Genomic DNA, 11,994 nt, shown 5'->3' on the forward strand with positions numbered 1-11,994 from the left:
AGTCTTTTAGTCCTGTATAATTTGAATACATAGGCTATTAATCCTGATTCCTTACAATTAATGCTATCTTTTGTTGTTTTATATACAATAATGACAGACACATTTTAGGCTACTCTCACTTAAAGAGCTAGTGCACGGATCCATTAAGGCCGTTCACATGTTTCGGTAAAGCGCAGTCCGCGCCACTTTCTCCTCTTTTAAAAAGGGCTCCCTGTTGCTAAGCAATCATGACGAGCCATGTTCTCCATGAAGACGAAGACGTTTCAGCAAAGGATGAGCGCGCAAAAGACGTAATGTGAACGGCCCATTATGTTTTCATTATAGTGTCACATGCATTTTCTTTTTGTATTATTTTTTTAAGACATAACCTATTGTGTTTGAGAGGATACTCCTCAAGACCGGAATTAAGACAATGTTGTGTGCTTTTGACCGTTAAAGCGCTATAATTCGCGAAAAAGAACTCAGTTTTGTTACTCACGTGCTGTTTGTTATGCGGTTTAAAATCGCTTGAACGTTTAAATAGGTAAGACTTAAAAAGACTCACAAATTATAAACAATAGTGACGATGCAATGGGCCGATTGTGCAAGTGACATTTCCATCAAATGTCCCGACTCCTGAAACGTGAGTCTAGAATCACCGCCTGCAGCTGCAGCGCGATTGGCTTGCCTTGTGTAACCTATTTTGAGAGACAGAGAAGACGCGTTATTGGCAGAATCACTCACGCTGTTTGTGAAATTGCGTCTCGCAGTCTTCATTTGATCTTATAATCTGTTAGGTTAAATTTACTCATAGGCCTAGTAGGGCTGGGTATCGTAACAAAATTTTCGATACCGATACCTTGACTTCGATACCGGTTCCTGAACGATACTTTTTTCGATACCAATTTTATCAATACAATACAAAACATTACCTAAATAAAAACTATTATTTTTTCAGTTTGTTGACTTTTTTTACACATATTTTGAGTCTGTAAAAAAGCACCAATGCTAAAGTTTTCTATGTTTCCTAATCATTTAACAACATGTATTCTTTACTTCAATGAGCTCATCGTTTCTGCCTTAACTTAATGCATTGTTTAACAATGAAACTGAATGAAAATTAATTGAAATGCATTACACACAGTCACCCCTGATAACAGATCACTCTAAATTGTAATTTAGACACATGCATTTTCTGTAAACCTCCTTTGAAACGATTTGTATTGTGAAAAATGCTATACAAATAAATGTGAATTGAATTAAATATAGGCTACTGGGGTGCGGGATCCCTCGTGCTCAGCACACATGAAGCTTGCCGCAAAGCACTGGCAAAAGTAGCCTAATGATTATGGATGTGTCGGGAAACGATAGCAAGGAGATATTTTAATTGTTTATAAATGAACAAGTGTTTACTAAACGTGTTGGCTGCAAAGAGAATTATTGCGAATTTGCGATGCTGACTCGTCATCCCTGCAGTAGTGAACGCGCGCGCGCGCCTATATGGATTAGGTAATCAAACTATTTATTTCTGATAATTATTAGAAATAGTAATTGGATAGTAAAAGGAACAATTAGTAATTGTTTCGTTTAAAAGTAGATATATTTTGAACATATATAGAACTATTTCTCATGTCTGTGAGGCAAGTATCCTATACACTGAGTTTTGGTTATGTGACGCGCTCCAGTTCTTGTAGTCGAAGGCGGATAAACTTCTACTCTCAAGTGTATTCTGTGCGCTAAGTGCCTTATCAGATTTACCTGTGTTGCTGGTCTTGACAGCATTTATCTTGTCGAAAATATTGCATCGTGTGCTTATGGCATCGAGTCGGGTACATAGGTAGGTACACTTTTGATCATTTCCACATATTTTCTATCTATCTGGGTTGGGACGCTTACACACACACACACACACACACACACACACACACTACAGCCTCACGTGCGACGAGGCACGTCTCTGGCAGCCGCGTAAACTAGTGTTTTTCCGCCACAGCCAATCATGCTGCATGTTTATTGTTTCACTGACGTTGACGAGATTAACCACTTAGGTACCGAAAAACAAGACATGTTTCGATACTCGGTAGTATCGAGGCAATTCGGTCGGTACCTAAAAAGTACCGAACTTGGTACCCAGCCCTAAGGCCTACATGCTAGATTGAATGAATGTTTGCGGGAATTTCCCGCATTATAAACGCAAGACCTGCGGGACTGATTAAAATGATGCGCAATACCCGCAATCACGTACCGAAATTCGAGCCCTGCAGAATATTATTTGAAAATAATAAGTAAGGAAAGGTGTTAGAAGGGGAACAATATCCTTACTTACTTAAAGAGAAGGTAAAGGGCAGTTTAAACTCTACAGTCACGGTAGGGTGGTAACAGTCAGCATACACGGTGTGTGTGTGAGTTAAATATGGCCCATGGCATATGTCTAACTGCAGCTGTAACCCAATACCTAAGAAAAGATTTACATCCCTGCTATTCAACATTGAGCCACTTCCAATGAAAAATGTTGCACTCGAGTTGCACTCACAATTGACAGGGAATGGCTGAATAAAGAAAGAAAGAAGGTTTGATTGGGAACAAGGGATTGCATGTATAAGAAGCATAGTAAGTAGAGGCCGAACGATATTATCGGCTGATATGAGCCTGTCGCAGATATATCGGTATCGGCGAATATGCCGCCGATATGAATTTTTTATTTTTTTACAGAACGTATAACCTTTTTTACAGAACGTATAAATTGTGTAGCTACGTAATTTGTCCAGCAGAGCGTGCTCCATTGTTTGCTACTGGCGACCCAGGTCACTGTGGAGACACCAGCCAACCCTTTCACTTAAGTAATGAGGTCTCTTCAGACATGGTGTAAGATGCGCACACATTAGCTTCCACTCCACTGACAAGGTATGAAACATGGCTAGCTAGCTAATGTAGCAAACGAGAATGATAAGCTCGTTGTGAGTGTAAAAGATGGGGACATTATTTATTTACATTATAGTGTCTCACCTGGTGCCAACGTAGCGTTAAATCACCATTCAACAGACTCAAGCCACCAACAGACTCAGGCCACCACCACACTGCAAACTAGTTAGCAACTTACCTTTAAGTCACCGCTTGACTGCTGCTGCCTGAAGACACCGGATGAGAGCGGCGCGATGCGACAGACAGTTGTACCTAGGGCTGTAACGATACACCAAACCCACGATTCGATTCGTATCACGATTTTTGACCCACGATTCGATTCGTATCGCGATTCTATCACGGGGGCGGGGCTTGAGGGGGCGGGGCTTGTGGTGAAAAAAAGAGATTTTGAGAGAAGAAAAAAATTACCGGTATTTTTATTAAATAACATTAGGAAAAACCTGTATAATCTAAACACCAAAGAACAATAATAACTATGCAAATTATTATACTATACGGCAGTGTAGGCTGCTGCTTTTGGGCTGTGTTCTGTACTCCAACTAAATTGATTTCGGGATGGTGCCGTAATATGCATCTGCATGTTGGACGTGTTGCCGGTCAATTGAGGATTAATTTAATGCACTTTCTGAGAATTTATATTTCAAGTTTTGGCTGCAAATTTCACGTCCATAATGCTGAAATTGCCAAATTTTAAATAATTTATCCTCAACTAGTTTTGTGGTGTAGGTCTACGTAGGCTATTTTATAATGTTAACTTCAAATAATACTAATAGTAATTTAAAGATGTGGTAGTTCTCATGGGCCTGAGGGGAGGGGGGGGGGGATTTTTTTTGTTTGAGGGGAGAAAGGGGGGGCATTTTTTCCAAACAAAATTATTACATTTATCTTGCCTAAATGTTTGCGCTCATTGCATTTTTACAATGGGGTAATAGCCTATTGTTGTTAAGAATTTACACATCACAAGGAAGCTTGATTTAAATTGTTTAATTAAATTGAAAAAAGTAGCACAAATAAATACAATAGATTAAAGATACAAATAAAGACAATTAAAGAGAAAAGTTTTTGAATAGGTCTAACACTAGTATTTATATACAGATACTGAATAAAGTAATCAAATGGAAAATAACACTGGGTAGTATTTTAGTCCTGAATAAATTAAATACATAGGCTATTAATCCTGATTCCTTTAACTTAAAGCCATCTTTTGTTGTTTTGACAACAAAATTAATGACAGACACATATGGCTGCCGTCACTTTAAGAGCTAGTGCACGGATCCTGTGTTCATTATACTGGCATGCGTTTTATGTTTATTAAAGACAAAACCGACTATAGCCTATTTAGAGTATAGCCTACTCACAAAGACCGAAATTGACAATTTTGCGTGTTAAAGCAATATAATCCGCGAAAAATAGTTACTAGCCAGCTGTTTTTGAGGCGGATTTTCTATGAATGTGCGCATAGAAAATAATCTCAGAGAGCGCGCGAGCACTGATTAGTTTAAAATCGCTTGAATGTTTAAACTGGTAAGACTTAAAAAGACTTCAGTCACGATGCACTGCTGGCCCGATTGTGCAAGTGAATATTCCGTCATGTCCCGACCTTACAGTCTATGGTCCCGACTCCAAAACGCGAGTGTGTATTATCGCCGCAGCGCTTGATGCCTGCCTTGCACAAAACATTATGAGAAGAGATAGAAGACGCGCGGCACCGCTGAACACTCACGCTGTTTGTGAAATTGCGTCTGGAAGATAGTTGTTAAAAGAATGATTTTATTTTATTATCTGTGTGGATTACGATTGCGGGAATTTCCCACATTATAAATGGGAGACCTGCGGGAATGATTAGAATTATGCGCAATACCCGCGCCGAAATTCGAGCCCTGGTTCTGGACAGGAAGGATAACTCTGGGAGTTGGAAGGGGTGTGATCGCGATTCCGCCTTCTCACATCGCGATACAGGATCGTGGACCTGAGTATCGCGATTTCGATTTTATATCGCATATCGTTACAGCCCTAGACCCATTATAATCAGTGATGTTGTTCACACTTGATGCGAGCGACAAATCTCTGACAGTAAACTACTGCCCCGTTCTGCTTTGTAACGGGCTGTGTCCAGGGTAAACGGCTGTTGCGACGCGAGCAACAACGCCCGTGCCCGGTGAAGAGACGGTGTTAAAGCCCATTCTGCCTATAACACTACGTTATAACAATCAAGCAATATTCCAATAATTTATTTAATTATAAGACTTTATATAGGGCCATTTTGCATAATGAGTAGTTTCACGTTTAGTAACATGTTTTCATTATGGTATTATTAGTTTTACTTCAGTAAAATATCTTCCTTTACTGGTAATAGAAGATAACGTTTTTTCAGTGACACTTTTTATAAATTTATTGATATTGGAGTTATTTTTATTTTTATTACGTGACTAAATAAAGACAAAGTCATTAGTGAAGATTATGCAACAGTATTTAGAATATAATATAGAATAGAACATGCAATGCAAACTAGTTTGGTTATAGCTCAAATGTATCATTCTCATCGTATTATTCACCCTGCGCCTCCTTTACACATCTTTGTCACACAGGTGTTTGATCAAAACATTTGAGTGATCATTGCAAAAAATGTGTTTTGTAGTATATATTCTGTTAATGTATAATGTATTCTATATACAGTAGCAGTCAAAACACGAATGGGAAACTGTGTCCAAACTTTTGACTGGTTCTGTACTATAATATACACATCAATAATATTGCTACTGTATTATAATATACACATAAATAATATTGGCCGATGTATCGTTATCGGGCTTTTTTTAATTCGGTAATATCCAAAATTACATATCGGTCGGGCTCTAATAGTAAGAGAGAGAAGCTGAAGCTGTCTGTGGGTCAGCATGAGCACAGCGGCCCAGACAGCTGCACAGACACAGAACTGCCAGCCAGTCTGTTTCCATTATCTGTCATTCTTGTCCACACACCCTTTAACATTCCCAAGCACCAAATCTTCTCACACGCTCAGATCTTGGGATATTCAGAGAGGAAATGGAAAGCAGACCTAGATAACTACATAAAACTGCTGATAATTATTGCAGTCCTAAGCTGTGTTTAGTGATGCAAATGGATTTACCAGAAAACCACCGTACTCCCTTAGGATGACATTAGACTTGTGCGTCATTTTGGTGAACCTGATACATCTTGCCCCGAACTCCCCTCTGTCCTCTTTACTGCTCCTGACGGCTCTCCTTATTGATCTCATTTTGCCAGCTTAACCTTATATCTTAATCTCCCAGGTCTGTCCGTCCTCTCCTCGTTTGTGTCCGCATAGCTCTCTCCTCTCAGTCCTTTCTCGCTAGTTGTGTGGTTTGGCTGGGAGGAGTCCAGATCTCTGTGGCCTTCTGCCTAAAAACAATTCATGAGAGCGTTCTGCTCTTCCACAATGCTTTGCTCTACAAGCAAGTTCTGCAAGGCCACATGTAAAATTTCTCAAGTTAATCAGCTGTTTCACCTGACAATGCTCTGAAATATATACAAGACATTAAAGCATTTAGTCAAAATCTAAACTGCTGTTTGTTTATTCCTGTTTTTTCTTTTTTTTGTCATGGCTGCAGGACTGGCCCTTTGATGATGGAGCTCCGCCCCCCACCCAGATCGTAGATGATTGGTTAAACCTGCTGAAGACTAAGTTCCGAGAGGAGCCAGGATGCTGCGTCGCCGTTCACTGTGTTGCAGGGTTGGGCCGGTCAGTCTTTTAGTTGGAAATGTGCTTCTTGAAATGTTTGTAACTCCTAGAAGCCCTCTTTCATTAGCTGTAGTGATAGGACATATGTCTAATCTCGAAAGAGACAAAAACTGTGTTTATTTGATCAAAAAAACAGGAATATTGAATATGCAAAAATAAATAAATCTTTAAAAATACAATATTGTGAAATATTATTATAATCTAAAGAACGGTTTTCTAGTGTAACATTTTAAAATGTAATTTATTCTTTAGCTGCTAAAGCTGAATTTTTTGCAGCCATTACTCCAGTCTACAGTGTCATGATGATATGCTGATTTGCTCCTCAAGATAAAAAACATTTTCAGAATACTTTGAATAATAAGTTCAAAAGCATTTATTTTATATTATTGTCTTTTTCTTTACTGTTACTTCTGATCGATTTAATGCATCCTTGCTGATTAAAAGTGTTGATTTCTTTAAAAAATATATATAACTGATCACCAACTTTTGAACTGTAGTGTATGGCGTAGCATTTTTATTTCTAAAGATTAGCTGTTGAGTTTCTTTAAATTAGAAAAGAAAAGTGACAATTAGCAATATAACAAACACGATTATTGCAAACATCCCACCCTGCAAAAACAAATTTTTGGGAGATGGCACAACACCCCCAAACAATAATATATTAAGAAAATTGTTATACTGTTCTATTCTTTTGTGTAAGTCGCCTTACAGTGGTTCATTCATTCAATAGTATTTGTGTGCCGAGAGGGATTGCAAGCAGTGAGAAATTCAAACAGTAAAGAATCTTAAGCATATTCACACACAGGTGAACTTGAAACCTGCCTAATTTTACTGGACATCTAGTTAAGACCGAGTTGATTAGTTGCTTAGCAACCCATGTCTAGTCAAAAAAACACACTTGCTAACTTTTGCATATTTAGCACACAGCGGAAACGCACACACATACACACAAAATTAGTGTCTCAACTTGAGAAGTTAAGCGTCTGTGACCTGCTGGTGTTAGTATGGCGTAACCTACATGGTGGGCAGTACTGTGAACAGTTATCTCGCATTAATTTTCCTGAGCTCAGTTTACACAGCACCATTTAAAATGAGCCTGTGGTCGTGCTGCTCTCCAAGCGTTGAACTTTTGTGTTGTTTTTTTGGAGGGTGTGTGAGAACTCAACTACAGACTGCCTTCTCAGCTCTTTTTGCACACAAGCAGCTCAGAATACATTTTTCTCTGCGAATACAAGCACTCTTTGTTTTTGATCTCCCAAAGATGGTACACTCTGATTTGATTGCTGTTGATGCAGGTGCAAAAATCATGACCTGAAAATGGATCTTTATGGCCCAAGCACCGATGGTGTGAGGACCCTATTGGAATTGCACCCTTTATTTTGAGTAGGGTTTTTTTTTTTTTTGTCATGAAGCTACAGGTTTTCGAGTTGAGTGAAACCTTGCATTGTATTGAAATTTGTTTTGTCTTGTTTTCATAGAGCACCTGTGCTGGTGGCTTTAGCCCTAATTGAGAGTGGAATGAAGTATGAAGATGCGGTGCAGTTTATAAGACAGTAAGTAGCTTAGATCATTTGTGCTTGATCATTAATTCTGACATTCTAACTTCTGCTTTAAGGTTGAATACACTACACAACTTTTTGAATATCTGAAACCATTTTTAAACACTAGGCATCACACATTTGAAAACTTTGTAAATGGTTACAGAAAAAACTGAGCATCATACACTGAACGACGCAGGATCAGACGCTACCAGAATTTCCGAAGTCATTCCGAACACAAACTTGCACAGAAACATGCTCCTCATTGCTAGACGCATGACAGATGGAAACATATTCTTAAAACTGACCAAAAAATCGAACAAGTTTGATATCCTTTGACTGGATGGAGTCAAATACCCCTTTCACACATTCAGTCTTTATTGGTAAGTTACTGGCAAATTACCGTTTAGAGATCATGTGTAAACAGGAACTTTTCAAAAATGACATTAAATCAGTTCTGGTAAATTTCCGGAATGAGAAGTTGGAACATTACCAGTAAATTACCGGTATGATACTATGTGAGAACAAAGAACATGATTACTGGCATGATGCGTACGAGGGCAGGACGTGCTGACCTTAGAAGTTTGCTTTGGGCCAATCATAAAGCCCTGTCGGATCTTTTTACACAAAGTTCTCCTGCTTTTAATTGTTTTTCTTTGTAAACATGCTCTAGACTGACATCTGACCATTGTGCCGTGTCTTATGCTCAAAATTATGCCTATTTTTCCAATCATCAGTCTCGTCGTGAACAGCACATTTGTGTTACTACAAGAATAGTCAATCTTGTAATTCATGTATCAAAGTCTGAAGCTTAAAAATCTGAGCCTATGCCCATCATGCACTACACAATCTGTCAACTATCTATCTGCAGACTAGTTCTGACTTTTGGCATTTAGTGAAACGAGGAAATTATTTGGGTGAAAGTTGTGTATTCCAGCCTTTAGCAGAATTTAAACTACACTCTCATCTCATGTTAATTTTATTTTGTTCGTTTTTTTTTTTTTTTTTTTTAGGAAGAGACGTGGAGCCTTCAACTCCAAACAGCTTCTTTACCTTGAAAAATACAGACCCAAGATGCGTCTGCGGTTCAAGGATGCCAACGGTCACAACTGCTGTGTCCAGTAGTGTGTCATTCTGTCAGTCATACAAAACAACAGTGGGAATTTCAACCAGGGTAGAGGGGAGCAAAAGCTGTGGGTTATAATTGTGGTGATTTTTTTTTTTATCAAATGAATCATGGCTAATCGATCACAGAGATGTAATGAATGAACGCTGATCTATGGATTCACCAGCAGTATCAATGCGAAGGGTCAAAGCACACAGATCAGCCCGTAAACCTGGTTGGTTAACCAGCGTTAACAGTCACGGGCAAGAATTTTTGTGTTATTTCAGAACAAGTACTTTGAACCATGATGAAAAGATTTACAATTGTAAAATGCTGTCATTGTTAATTTTTATTAAGACTTGTATTGTTAGGCATGTTCCTTTTTATCATTTTTCCCCCATTTTTTTGAGCATTTACACAGACACTAGCCAATTTTGTTACAGAAACATCTCTTAAGTAGGCATATGATATTTTTGCACAAAACAAAATTAAGAAGTTCCTTTGCAATACAGCAATTGCCCCCTTGAAATCACTTTTAATTTAGGGTTAGCCTAGGTTTTAAATATGTCAGCTGTATTTATTCACTATAATTAGTGTCTTGTCAGGAGTGTGGGTGGGGTTAGGACACTTCTTTCTTTCATGGAGCCATTTTATTTTCTCTTGTTTTCGTAATCTCTGGGGAGTGCAATATTCTGTCCAGTTTAGAAAAGCCCTCACCCTTAGGACCGTCCTACATCCAAATTCAAATACAGGAGGACACTTGGCTTCTCGTAGGTACTCACTTTCTATAGCTGCTCTTCGCTGGCTGGTCAGTAAAAAGCTTTACCGTTGACCTGGCTGTGACACTCACACATGATGTGTACCCTTAATCTGTCACTCTACTGTTCAGCCCTCAGACACTGAAGGAAGTGAGAGGCGGTAGACTGGTCAGCTCTGGGTTTGTTTTGTTTTATTTTTAATCATTGTGCCCGTTTTGAAAACACCCCCACTTCATCTTGGTTTTAAGACAAATAAATGAATTAAAATTGATTCTGGCCTATTTTCACTGTGTGTTCCTTCCTGTAATATGTTAGCTATTTACGGTTCTTGGTGGATGAGTCACTACATAATGACTGATTTTTATAGCCACCTTCAAGATAACATCCGAAATTATGGCGGAAGATAATGTGTAAAGTAATTGGGTGACAATGACGTGCTGTCACCTGCAACTGAAATAAATAAGTCAATGTTGTGATTTCTATTCTATAAAAGACACAAAAAGATGTCTCTCTCTTACAAACAGCAAATGACCCAGAATGTTGGACTTTCAATAGTCAACCAAATGTGACTCATTTGACTCCACAAGGCTTTTCCACACCAGGGTTTCTGTCCAGAAAGTTCCTGGCTGATCGGTGACTCATGTACATAAAGGAAACGGCTCCCCTATGTGACATTTCTAATGTGATGAGTGATAGTGCAGATGGAAGATGACTAAACTCTTGAAATATTTAAGTCAGTCACATGGTAGAAATCCACAGGAAGTTGGGGAATGACCTATTTACTTCCATCTCTACACCTGCTGACATAATCCACTGGAGTCTGTAATATAGAGTCAGATGTGCGACTAATTGTTTATCATTTTTAAGTCCATTTCTAATGCATAATCTATTTATGTAGGAAACCATAGCACTAAGTATATGCCTCTTAAAGGGATTGTTCACCCAAAAATGAAATGAAAATTGTCATTTATTCGCCCTCAAATTGTTCCAAACCTGTATGGATTTCTTATTTCTGCTTAACATAAAAGACCAAACAGTTAATGGGACCACGTTGACCTCCAAAAAATGGAGAGGGAAAAATACTATGGAAGTCAATGGGGACCAGAAGCTGTTAGGTTACTGACAGCGTTTAACATGTCATCTTTTGTGTTCAGCAGAAGAAAGAAATTCATACAGGTTTGGGACAACTTAAGGGAGAGTAAATGACTTAATTTTCACTTTGGGTGAACTATCGCTTTAAATGACTGTAGTACAAAGATGGAAGTCAGATTTTCCAGATTGCACAAGTCTGGGCTGGTTTGTCTTTATATGCAGTGCCATCTGCTGGATCGGCTCGTGTGCTGGGATCTGGACAGTCTATCTATGGTCTAACCATCATAGTTGAGGTAGGGGATTAGACCGGTTAGAAATGCTAACCATTGTGTCGTCTGCCAACTCATTTTGTACTATTGTTAATTTTTATTAATTTATTATATATTATTTTATGCTATTCCGAGATTAACATTAGGTGGACCACATAATTTAACTCTAGGAAGAGTTAAATTAAGAGTTAATTTAACTCTTTAGATATAAGATCTACCCTGCATAAGTCAGTTTATGTTGATAAATTGGATGTAATATTCAAGACTGAACTGGAAGCACTGAGCTCTGCAAATTTACCCTTGTAGCTTTTACTAAAATAACTTTTCGCTGGCAATTGAAATAAAGCAAAAAAGACGCACAAGTGCGATATATACATTACAATGTAATTTTATAACATAAAATGAAATGGGTTCGCAAATTCGATAGTGTTAGGCTTTCTTGCGTTGATAAAGTTGGAGACGCTTTTAAATGGTCAATGTTTTTTTTAATGCCACAACATATTGTATGAGATGTCTTGATTTATCTATATGAAAAATAAAATGTATAATCTTTTTTACTTTGTTATGAACATTATATAGTGTACATTAC

General features: G+C 38.2%; 1 protein-coding gene across 1 annotated transcript in view; it reads left to right on the plus strand.

The window, feature by feature from the left end:
* The window catches only part of ptp4a2b (protein tyrosine phosphatase 4A2b), a 40,038-nt gene extending 29,723 nt beyond the window's left edge, over positions 1-10,315 (plus strand). The window contains exons 5-7 of the mRNA XM_077196171.1: positions 6,513-6,643; positions 8,122-8,196; positions 9,195-10,315. Coding sequence (XP_077052286.1) covers positions 6,513-6,643; positions 8,122-8,196; positions 9,195-9,306 — 318 coding nt within the window. The 3' untranslated portion in view covers positions 9,307-10,315. The remainder of the gene's footprint in view (positions 1-6,512; positions 6,644-8,121; positions 8,197-9,194) is intronic.
* Positions 10,316-11,994: the final 1,679 nt, after the last annotated feature.

Source organism: Siphateles boraxobius, unplaced genomic scaffold, assembly GCF_051911475.1.
Source record: "Siphateles boraxobius isolate OS27281-9 unplaced genomic scaffold, OSU_SipBor_1 35, whole genome shotgun sequence".
Taxonomy (NCBI): domain Eukaryota; kingdom Metazoa; phylum Chordata; class Actinopteri; order Cypriniformes; family Leuciscidae; genus Siphateles; species Siphateles boraxobius.